Source organism: Neodiprion fabricii, chromosome 4 (genome assembly GCF_021155785.1).
Source record: "Neodiprion fabricii isolate iyNeoFabr1 chromosome 4, iyNeoFabr1.1, whole genome shotgun sequence".
Lineage (NCBI taxonomy): Eukaryota > Metazoa > Arthropoda > Insecta > Hymenoptera > Diprionidae > Neodiprion > Neodiprion fabricii.
In genome coordinates this window covers 18,102,926-18,115,611 of record NC_060242.1, presented here as the reverse complement: position 1 = coordinate 18,115,611, position 12,686 = coordinate 18,102,926, and the positions used below count along the sequence as shown (strand labels likewise).

Here is a 12,686-nt window from a genome sequence, read left to right as displayed (position 1 = left end):
GATATAAAAGTTTTTGGACCTGTGACAGTCATAAATATTACGGATTTCCTGTTGTTTACTGCGGTGTGCAGGCAAAACTATATTTCTAAATTAAAAATACATAACAATACAATTTTTCACGAATATTTCTCCAACAGAAAGTTTTTACTTACTGCAAAAAACAACGACGCACGTTACAAAAGACAGTATATCCGAAAAAGATGGCACGGTTTGGACCATTGGTAAAAATTCCACACGGCATTGTTACGAAAGAGAGTCAATGCCTTCAGATACTTCGGATGGTACGTCAACAGATGATGAAAATCATCCGTCAACCCGCAATTCGAACACCTCGAATTCACGACTGAATATCAATATATCCAATGCATCACCTGGCATCTTTTCTGCAAATATAAAATATCAGTTCGCCCTTCAGCTCACAGTTTGACGAGGTAGATACCTGAATATAATCTATCAAAGTCACAAACTATGCTCTCAACTTCGGTATGTGAAGTTTCACCTGTAGTTGTATTCCGAAATCCAACGAGGACCTTCTACGAGAAAACTATACGATATCTGAAAGGTATCTATATAAGTTTTCCGTCAAGCAGAATCAACTTATGCTGAGGAAAATCGTATCAAGGCAGAAAGTAATTAAAGAGACGTTATACAACAGCCAGTGGTTTTTCCGACGTTACCGATTGATTCAATGGAAGAATTTGCAAATCTCGAAGAACTTCTGACGTGAAATGAGCATCGAATATGCTTGGTTAATAGTGCTAATACTTATGAAATGCACGGTTACCAAAATTCAGTGCGAATAGGAATATCATTTCAAATATTTAGTCTCTGTGAGCTCATTTTTCCAGACTCTAGAAATATATTTGATGTACAACGCGTCTCAGAGTACGAAGAGTTGTACCAGAAAATAAAACGCCGATACTTTTTATTCCACTTTTTGCAAAAATTGAGATTTTTTACCAAGTCCCGAGAAGATATGAGATAACGATTTTTCTCATTAGGATATAATAATTAATCATTATACAGTACATTTCTTTTATGTTTGATTTGTTGCCTTATCACACGTATATAGTACAATTTTTTACTTGTTCATATTTTCTTAAGTTTAGTAATAATTGTACTTCTATGCTCTTGTGAGTTTAAGTATGTGTAATAGACTGTGTACAAATATTAGATCCCAGGCAGTTTTCACAACATTCACATCGCAAGCATATAAGAATATTTGCCTCAATAATAACAGACGAATTGGCATAAAATACTGCTGTTATGTCCCAGAGACATTGTTGAAGCAAATATTAATTAATTATTAATATAAAATATTCCTGCGATGTAAGTATTGTAATTGCTGACTTGGATGAAAATACCTAATAAATATCATCTTTCGAAAAAGTGTGTGATTTATCTTATTCAGTTGTCCTGCGTTTTTTCATGAGAAAAGACAGTTACGTAAAATGAAAATAGGTAAATGAAATAGGTATGTATATAAAACGAGCAAAATCATTTGATGGGTACAAGTTACGATTACTTAATTAGCTAAAAATACTCACGATAATAATGCAATTAGTTCGGTGACAGAATTTAACATTTCATAAAGTACGGTAAGTCTTGAGCAAAATCCATTGTTCTGCACGTTAAAGGTGGCGAATGGCGTTTATTATACATATTATATAAAAAATTATACTAAAAATGTATTCTCAGTTTGGATATTATACGTTTATCGTAGCATTGTGATATTCGGTCAAGTGAATTCAATTATACGTATAAACATCGGTTACCGATGTCGTTTTACGTTAAATGCTTTCCAAAAACCCTAATTTTGATGATGAATATCCGAATCGTAATCATTCAAATTATTGATAAGCGTTGTTAAAAAAACCGAAATCAGGGCGGACAATTTTTAAACAATATGCAAAGTCAACGTCCGGAAGTAAACTTTTCCAAATTCTTGATTCCTTCGAGTCACACATTATTGTGCTGAGTCAACTTTTATAAAAAGATAATATTCCGTGGTTTTTGGGATACCTGATTACGAATCTGAAATTAGATTTTGAAAATTCAAGATGGTGGATCCAATATAGTGGACAAGGATTTCAAATTTGATGAAATCCGGTCAAAAAACTCTACGCAGCGTTTTTCGGGGTCCTTTGATTGGATTCGCCATACTGAATTTTCAAAATCTGATTTTATATTCGTAATCAGCGACTTCAAAAACTAAGAGAATAATTTCTCTGGATTAGATCGAATTTGAAATTGTTGTCCACCGTATTGGATCCACCATATTGAATTTTAAAAATCCACTAGCTTTAAAATCGGATGCACAGGATGCACAGGACACAGGCTCACAAAAGACTCTAACCCGGTGTGTCAAATCGAGCACTTCAGTTTTATGCATGCGCAAACAGCGTTTTACCGCACTGTTTGGAAATGAGGCACTTTACGCACGCTCCAAAAGTTTTAAAAATCGAACTTTCCAAGCAGGTATTGGAAAAATACCCGCGTCTCTGACACAAGGCAGCCATTATTCTCAGCGTTTTGAATTAATTGAATAATTCGTAACATGAGGTGTTTACCAGATAGATCTGGACATGTTATTTTGCGTATTGCTACATCCACTCACTCCGCAATTGGTGCTCAATGCACGAAAGTGTTGATCATTTGACTTTGTATCGACTGATGGCAGAAATTTTGAGAGTCAAGGAATTGTCGTGATGATCCACTAATGAAAAACATGATTCATTTAGCAGAACTTTTCGTTCAATTGCAGTTACTCTTCCGCCATCCAACGTTGGACCCATGTTTGTTGCTCCAGTCGGCAATCAAACTGCACCGACTGGTCGTGACGCGACCTTCACTTGCAGTATACGCAACATTGACAAATATAAGGTAAGCGCAAATTAGTATAATGATTAACGATCCGAAGTAATTGTCGGTGAAGAAGAAGAGATGGCATGAGAGGAACTCAAAATTATAGTCACTATTGTGACAACAATACCAATAGCCGAAAAAATGACTTAAAATGATTCGCTGTATCATAAAAAGAAATAATAATTGTTTCACACGCTGCCTAAAATATTTGCCGTATTACTAAGATTAATACAGTATGTTAGGCAAAGTCAAAGGCCAGGCCATAAGTGAATCACAGATACAGCTGATATACGCAAGATCTACACTTTTCTACTTGTTTCGTTCTTCACAATTTCCTTGGATCCTCATTAATTGTTGTACGCTGCTCTGGCCTGTGAAGACCCAGATTACAAGCTAACATTGAAAAGATTTTGTCATGTGACTAAAATGAAAGTTGACTAGATTGTAATATAATTGTGATAACTTGGAGCAGCGCTCTGTTGCAAGTATAAAAAAACTAAATGAAAAAAAAAAGAATGTCGATTGATCGAAAGCCGAATGATACAAGTTTCGAAATGCAAGATTACGAAAATTCAAGTTACGATCGAGCAAAGATCCGAAAAATAAAGTTTCGATCGAGTAAAATTCTTAAAATTATAACATACTAACGTAGCGTAGTTTACTCAACGAGTTGGTATAAAAAATCAGAAGAACCGAAAATAAACATGACCAGGATTCCGAACGTAAAACTATCGAAAATCCAAAACACAGGAAGATCACAGAAGTGAAATTTCATCGAGTCAAAAATTTACGGAACTGAAAATCTTCGATCATTCAGAATTTCTATGTATCACATTTTTTAATTTTCTCATTTTTGCACTTTTGGAACTTTGAGCGTCAGCCTTCGGACCATTCGAAAGTTTAATGTATTCTCAAGGTTTGCTTTCTTCACTATGAGTTTCACCACAAAAAAATTCGAAACTTGGCGCTTTCGGAACTTCAACCCCGCCGCCTGTGTGGGCGAATAAGTGTGTTCAGCCAAGCTTATGCAGATATGGAATAAATTTTGAAAATATTTCCAAATACTCTGGGTAATTTATTGTTGAAAGGATTGAAATATCCAACTCACACTTATGAAATGAACAACGAACCGTTTATTCACTAGATATCAGAAAGTTAATGTTCACGAGTTATTTTATTGATTGGAACAAAAAAGTATAATGATCGAAATTCAAGTGTGATTCTATTTCATCGGATAAAGATTTTAATATAAAGTAGCTAGATAAACAAAAATGCTTGGAGTTTCTTGCAACAAGGACGATTAGATAATCGCGTTTTTATTCCTCAATAGTTTGGTTTAGTTTGTTGGATGTTCGAAGAGAAAAAGTCGGAGCGCCCAGTCGTCCGCGAAAAATTTTCATACGGCGAACGATACCCAGAGAAAAACATATACATCTAAATTAAAAACGAAAAGTCGTGTACCAAATTTTATAAAAATTAATGGAAAATTCTAAATTGTTTCGAACTTCAGGCTATCGTCGTTCCGTAACCGGAAGTCGACAGATATTCAACAAAACTGTGTCTAATCTTCATTGGATTTTGATTTTTTTACTTGAACTTTAATTGTCTTTAGTAGTAGAAGTGGTAGAAGTTTCAAAAAATTCTTGAAATTCTTCTACCAAATACTTTATGTATCACTAAAATTTCGTCGAAGTCGGTCAAGCCAGTCCTCTTTAAGTTAAGCCTGAACAAACTCTACTCAGGGAACCCTATTCAACCTTGCTACCTTTTTCGAATCCCGATATTTACTTGGTCCTCCGAAAATTCTTGTCATTTGAACCAATGCGCAAAACTTACCCCTAAACCAGTTCTTTTCAAATTTTCTTATTCTTCCTTAGGATCAAACTCTTGCAACAAGGGAAGTGGAAAAGTTACGCACACTCCGACTCTTCTTGAGAGGCTTATTTTAGTTCTAGGAACATCGTATTCCGAAGGAGATACCACTTGTTGCCGGAAAGGTTTTACTGTTGCACATGTGCAAAAGTTGGTGCGTGTTCGAAAATATCGCGAAAAATTTTTAAACAGTGGATACATTTTAACGAACTATTGTTTAGTATGAAGCAAATTTTGCTTGAAAGCGGAAAAGAAAAATATAAATTTGAGAAGGTCGTGTATATCGAGTGTGAATTATAATCGTTGGCCGTCGATTTTCAAGAACGGACACCTGTATGTTAACTTGGGAATAAATGTTCTGAACTGATAAATAAACCGTTCGAACTAATTCAAAAGTGAAATACGATGGATATATTTATAGGCGTTTAGAACCCTTAGCCTACCAGCGCATGAAAGAATGCGTTGGTTATAAAACACACGTGTATGCTGTTTCATTTATTATCTGACTGTGATGTTAGGTATGCAAGAAATAGTATGAATATGAGATTATTTATAATTCTATCAACATAGACTTAACCTTTTTAATCCAAAATTGACAAGCAAATATAAATTAAGACAATAAAAGAGAAAATATTGAATAGGTTGCATGGAATGTATCAAGTCTCTAAAAAATTGCTATCAAACTTACAGTATATACAAACATGATCTGCAGTTACTCAAAAATTGCGCCGTTATTAAGTTATCTCGTGGAGAAATATTTCCAGTATCAATACGTTGATACTTAGAGCAGGAATACTTGAATTACAAAAAATGTGAAAGGAAAATTGAAACGCGACGCGATCAATGCTGTATACGTGTTTACACCTTGCGAATGATTCCCAAGGATTATTGAGGACCAAAGACGGTACATCAGTAAAATGTACCGTAAATTTTTATCAAATCATGCTGCACCTTTCACTTGAATATATCGTCCAGCACTAGCGCACCTCGAGTGACTTTGAAATCCCTGCCCGTTTAGCTGTGCGATTTTGATCTAGCAGATCGTGGAATTGAAAGATCCATTAATATCAACGATTTTTATTACGTCTTATAGGCTTTGCCGATCATTAGGAAAACGCAATCGTCATGGGATTGTCGCGATTGGATTATTCGTCATATCTCATTGACAGTACACATTGTTATTGGTGATCAATCTGCTGCTTTTCGTTTTATTGATTGGTGGATATAACTCATCGTTTCTGTAAAACGTACGAGTTTTAATTACCGGTTTAAATATTTTATAACACTCCGTTACGATTCAATAAAGTTGATTAGGTAGTCTTGAAAAACATATTTGTCGCAATTATTCAGTGGCATTCTACTGCAATTACATAGCCTGTTCAACTTATCGAAAAGCCCGAATTTTACTCCGACGACCTAAAAAGACTCTACTCCCTGCATTCGTTTTAATTCCATTCGTACTAATATTATTGTTGCTTTAAGCAAATTACGTCTAACGGGAACAATACATAAATCTTTGCTTTGCACTCACCTTGATTTACTTGTATGTACCCATGTTGTGCGGTGAGAAAACGAAGTCAGTCAGCACGAGCGACAGCGTATATCATGTTTGACATTTTTAGTATATGTGTATTCCACATTGTCTTTCTCATGTGAAACACGATGCGAAACGTTGATGCAGTGAAACATCTCGTACGTGCCCACATAAGCTGAAATACCATCGGAACGTATAAATGCACACCTTCCAGCACCTTTCAGATACCGGTTCGTTGTACGACGTTTTCAAGATTAATTTTCAATCCCTTTTCATTTGCCTGAAAGGTATTTGAAATGTAAGAAATTGTCATTTCTGCTTAACGCATCGCGGTTGTCGCATGACAATGGTCCAGTATAAGTGATGTAACAATGAGACATCTGTGATATATCATAATCATATTAATTCTACGAAAAGCACGAGGATAGCATTCAGTAACGTGAATTAGAGAACATCCCGTGATGTCAATTTTATCTATCAAGACACTTAATTCGTGATGTTATACCGGTATAGATATAGATGAAAAACAAAAAAAAAAGCAACGCTCATAGACCAGTGTTACATAACATTTACACCAACAGAAGTATTAACCAGATTAATCAAAATGTGGATATCATAGTATGACAAATGTAGCAAGTATGTTAGTTAGTTTTTTAAGGAAATTGGTGAGATTCATAGTTAAAACGAAGTATAGTAATATTGATTCATCTAGATACTACCAAGAATACATTACATTCAAATCTTTTTTTTTTTTACCCCAAGTGGTGCATTGATTTTTTCTTGGATATGGAGTTGTGAATGATATATGGCGAATCGTTGACGTTTCGAGCCAAGTGGGGACCCTATTCAAAAAGAAATTTATATTTCAACATCCATTTGTATAAATAGGAATTGTAATTAGAATAAACCTATCGTAATTCAGTTTTTTAACAACGACGAGGCCATGACCCTTTTTTCAGTAACATACCTTGAGTAGTAGAAAAAGTGTCGTTTTTTATAAATTCTTGAAAGGAAAGCTCTATGGAAATACCAATCTTCCACTTGTCCACCAACAGGACGTTTCATCTAAAATTAATTATACAAAGAATTAGCGTGATCAGTATTGAATCAAATACCTATAGCAGAAAGATGATGGAGACCGCCAAGATTATTATCGGGAACGACTATAGCGTAAATAAACTAATCGTGAGTGAAGTCACATGGTAACCCGATCGATAACAAGGTAGATGAGACTCGGGCTACAGTAATGACTTAACTCGAGTCGAGTTATTTCTAGAGAAAAATGCATATTTGAATTTCTTATAGTCTTTTTGATAAGTATACTACTTTATATCTATCAATTTCGAACAAACGAAATGTGTTAAAAAAATAACGGGAATTGTGTAACTTTGCGTGTTGTATTAGTCCGATTCACGCGATTTTTTTGTTGTTGTGTTGGTGAACTTGGCTGAAAGCTTCTATACTGACGATGAGATAGGCATATTGGATATTTAGTCGCTCGTTGCCTGTCACAAAAGTTACATGTGTTTTGGTAGGCACGGTGATTTCGAAAATAGAACAGAGAATGTTCGTTAAATCTTGCTATAAGAATTGAAGAAAATGCCGCACAGTTTTATAAATGTTAAATATTGCCTTTGGTGAGTCTGTTATAAGTAAAACAAGGGTTTACGAGTGATGTGAGCGTTCCCAAGATTCACGTAAAGACGTTGAAGATGATGAGCGCCCAGGATGCCCCAGCACATCACGAGCCGATTAAAACGTGGAAAAAGTGAAAGAAACGGTTATGAATGATCGCCGAATCACAATCACCCAAAAGCAAATTTTCAGATTTATTGCTCAATGTTATGGTGATTAAGTATTATTCATTATACGTGTAACACCTTTCATTGATTTTATGCGTTGAGTATTTGATAATTATTGTTCAATGCGATAACTGAATTATTAGAATTGAGTGAATGTATTAGCCATTACAAATAGTTAATAGAAATCTTACGATTCATCTCAATCAGCTGCGTTGGCCTTTGAATAATTAATTATATTCCTTTTAAGAGCACAGAAAACGTGAATTTAGATTTTCAAACAGATCTATCATTCAAATAAACTTCTTATCCGAGTCCTCTTCCTTGTCTTCCCGATTCTTTCTTTATGTAAAAGTTGGTAGATATAAAGTACATCTCAAGTAATGAAATGTTTCAGGTGGGCTGGCTACGTACTTCAGATCGTACGATACTCTCTGTTCACACACGAACAGTTACGCACAATGCGCGAATATCCGTTTCCTATGAAAGTGGTAGCGGCAATAGCGGCACAACCAATTTTGTGACGAACCAATCGTTAGAAGATACAAATATTGGTACTTGGCGACTCCACATACGTCATCTTAAGGAATCTGATAGAGATTGTTACATGTGTCAAATTAACACAAGTCCGATGAGATCGGAAGAAGGTTGTTTGGATATCCTGGGTAAGTGATTTTCATTATTGCATGTTGTACGCACGGAAAAATTAGGAATCAGTAATCGATCAAAAATCGTAGATTGGTTCAAAGTTTCATACACCAATAATATGCAGCTTCTGGCTAATATTTAAAACTTACTTTGGCTTCGAACTTCATGGAAACTCGAAAAGAAACCTCAAAGCATCATATGTCAGTTGCACGTTACCCAAAATCCATTTACGGGGCCAAAATTGTAAACTTGTCTCATGTCTAAAAATGACTCTATAGTTTTTGATGAAATTTGGATGACCAAGAGTCCCTGTCAAACGAAAATGAAAAGACAATAAATCAGAATTGTCGTTAAGATGGACAAATAAATTAGGTAATGTATTGAATGTGACAGCACAACGCAGATCCAATTCTTTGTTATTTTATCAATAACCTAACTGTGAAAGAATCAGTCAAAACAGAATTTCCGTAAGATTCAGCTCTGGAGAATAATCAAAATTTGACCAGCTGATTTCAAAAGTGTTATAATGTGTGAGTGGTTGTCATGAAATTTTGTCTTCACACACCTTGTACACCCTCTCATCAGCTACTTTACCTGCTGTTTTGTATTGCACTGTTCCTCAAGCAGTTCTTTATTATTATCATATAAACAGTCCTTTTCCACACTTCGATAGTAGACCACGCATTCTGAATCTTCCGTATTTTACAAAATTCTTCTTAACCAATTTGTCTTTGATTCGTTTTCACTCACATGTCGGGGAACTCTTTTTGGAAGCTTCTAACGCAATCCCTGATTGCCCCTAGTGACATTGATACCAAAAGTAGGATTGTGCTCATGATTTTTGGACTGTAAGTGTCGTCGGACAGTTTTATATCCTCAAGGTTCCATTAACGGGTTAGGTTGTCTTTGGGTAGTTGATACCGGAGTCGAGGTATCTCTAGTTCGATCAGCTATAATTATTTTCCTTGATGGAATTTCCTCGTTCTCTTATATTCATACCGCCAACGTAACAACTACTTCGGTTTTAGGTAACCATGTCGTACAGATGCACATTGAAAGCTCAACGATTTTGCTCTGACCGATCGCATCAAATAATATATGTGATGCATGCATTAGCAACTTACAAAAACTGTAATGTAAATGTGGTTGAAATTATTAGTTTAGGATTTGAGATGAGCTCACCCGCACTGAGATACATGATTAACTTCTTTTTATTCGTATTCAATATAGTACCACCTGATATTGTCTATGGTGGTGAGACAAGTGCTGATCTAGCTGTCTCAGAGGGTGACAATGCTACCTTGACATGTCGCGCAACCGGTCGTCCAACTCCCAGGGTGTCATGGAGGCGAGAAGATGGTGAACCTGTTCTAACGAGATCATCATCATCAACATCTTCAGGTATGTGGTCATTCATCTCATGTACTTTTATTTCGAAGCTGATTAGCCTACACGGCATATATTGAACTGATACTACAAAAAGAAATGTAAATAATGAGAGGCAGTGAAGCAGCCACTGTGCAGTAAAAAATGATAGTTTAAACCTCATCTTCGAGATCACAAAGTATTGAAATACGAAGTTTCACGCCAAATGACACGATGAGGTATAAAGTTGAACAAATACACTCAATGTTTCTTGTTACAATGTATTAAAAATCTGTACTAAACTAATAGAGTGGACTATACATAAGAGATATGAAATTTAAAATTGAGTGAGTCACCGGCATGAAGGATTATGAAGGTGAAGCAATAAATCTCAGTATTCAAATATTTCTCCTTCGTTCATATCGTACATAGAACATTACAATTTGCAAGCGTAAAGTGTTAACAAGGTAAATGCGATCGAATGGACTACACGAATGAAACGGTTATACATGTGTAACGTAAACGATCAATTCAGAATACGTGCGCGTGTCCAACAGCGGGACGACCGACTCATCAGCAGGCGGGAAAACCAAAAACTTCATGGGTTTATGCATTACCAAAACCGGAGTTAATCAGTAACTCAAAAATCGTAGGTACGAACGTAAGTGATACCAAAACGATAGACAAATGACAAATTACAGAAGAAGTTAGTGAATCGTATAATTTGATGATGGCACTCTTGATAAAGGTGAAAAATGTCTCGCATAAAAATACACAAATAATCTATTGCAAATGGTCTGTGTGCTTATGTCATGGATCAATTAGTAATAATTTATGGATAATATGTAATCATTCAAAATGAAATAATCTTCTTCAATTTATAAAAAAAATGAACCATTGCGTGTAAAAGAAAAGAATCAAACTATAAATAATAGATCATTGTATTTTGCATGAATATTTGCACAAAATTTCAGTTCAATAGGTCAATTAGACATTGAGTTATATTGGGCGCCACGCAGCTGTTTTCAAAAATACGCCAAACCGTGAATACCTACCACATCATCGGTTTAAACCAAAGAATTGTTTCAACACTATTGCATCTTCGTTAAGAACTTCTTCGTGAAAATTTTTTCAAAATACTCTACCTTCAGCAAGGTACACGGAACTGCTTCTGTGGTGTTGCGTCGCTCAATATCCAGATACAAATACGATGTGGGTGATATGCGCCTTGACTTTTTGACGCCTGTTTTCGATCCGTAAAGTGTCGCCTTATATGGGCTGACTTCGGAATGTCCATATAATGACTTTATAAGGCAGCTCCGATGTCAGACACATAAAGTGACACTTTACGGATCGAAAACAGGCGTCAAAAAGTAACTTTTTCATAAAATCATCGGAACTGCCTTATAAACTCTTTATACGACAGTTCCGATGCGCAGTTGAAAGTGCACATTGAAACAGATGTATAAAGATACTTTATACTTCAGTTCTGACTTCTGTTGCTCGGGCCCACGTTCAAATCTCAACTGGCTTTAAATTGACTTTTCATGTTGAACGAAAAAATAAAGTATGAGGCTCGCCTGTAAACGGTTTTTGGCTCGAATAATAATTTCAGTACTTGGTTTCGGCTCGCCTTCAGCTCAACTTCAAATCGTACGTGAAATTATTATCTTCGCCTAAAAACACCTAGTTTACGGGCATGCCGCGTAATCTACTGTTAGAATGAACAGTTTTCTAGTTGAGCTTTCATGGCCAAAATTAATCCCCGCAGGTCTACGTGAAGTAGTCGGCAGATAAAGATGATAGTATTCAGGAATAAATTTTTCAGTTACAAGATTATTCAGGAAATTTGTTTGAAACCACACTGTCCTATGTTGCAGGGGTGGCGAATCTAATAAGACACGATACGTTCAACGGATCAGTGTTGCAATTGCATCGGGTCGAAAGAAAGCAAATGGGAGCGTACCTCTGCATTGCGAGTAACGACGTTCCCCCAGCAGTAAGCAAACGGGTGACTTTGGCAGTTAATTGTGAGTATAAATTCTCCTTATATAAAATCGATATTATCGCTGAACAGACTCTGAAAGATTTGATGTAATGAATTACTGCGATTTTCGTATTATGGCAATATTTAATTTTAATTAAATTAATGCACAACATTGTTGTGAAAAAATTTAAATAAGATTCGAAAGATTTAGACCATCTCTCAAATGGTACGCTACCAAATTCAGATAGAGATTTCAACTTCGTGGTACGCTATCTCAAATTGCAAACAATGAAGATGCAATCCGGCAAAAAATCATTTCATTTATGCAAATATCAATATAGTCTGCTTGGACCATAAGTACCACATTAACCTGACAATAGACACGTATAAATAATTCATCACCACTTCTGCCATAGGAATCAAAAAAAAAAAAAAATGTCTGACACGTTGTACTGTGCAGTAATATGAAAACATCATTCCAAGAGTTTGAGTATAGGGTCACGAGGATTACTTAACACCACTAGCAAAAGCTGGTCCAGTTTTTTCTCAAAACTTCGAATTGAATCGGATTTTTTTTGTAAAATGATCGTGCTATTTTTAGACGAGGGCTTTATTC

The 12,686-nt window shown here is 35.6% G+C and overlaps 1 protein-coding gene across 2 annotated transcripts in view; it reads left to right on the top strand.

Moving 5' to 3' along the window:
- LOC124180103 (lachesin-like) overlaps nucleotides 1-12,686 on the top strand; it is a 28,102-nt gene that overhangs the window by 7,668 nt on the left and 7,748 nt on the right. For both annotated transcript variants that reach the window (XM_046565185.1, XM_046565184.1), the window contains exons 2-5: nucleotides 2,765-2,883; nucleotides 8,468-8,735; nucleotides 9,949-10,119; nucleotides 11,964-12,113. In XM_046565185.1, coding sequence (XP_046421141.1) covers nucleotides 2,765-2,883; nucleotides 8,468-8,735; nucleotides 9,949-10,119; nucleotides 11,964-12,113 — 708 coding nt within the window. The remainder of the gene's footprint in view (nucleotides 1-2,764; nucleotides 2,884-8,467; nucleotides 8,736-9,948; nucleotides 10,120-11,963; nucleotides 12,114-12,686) is intronic.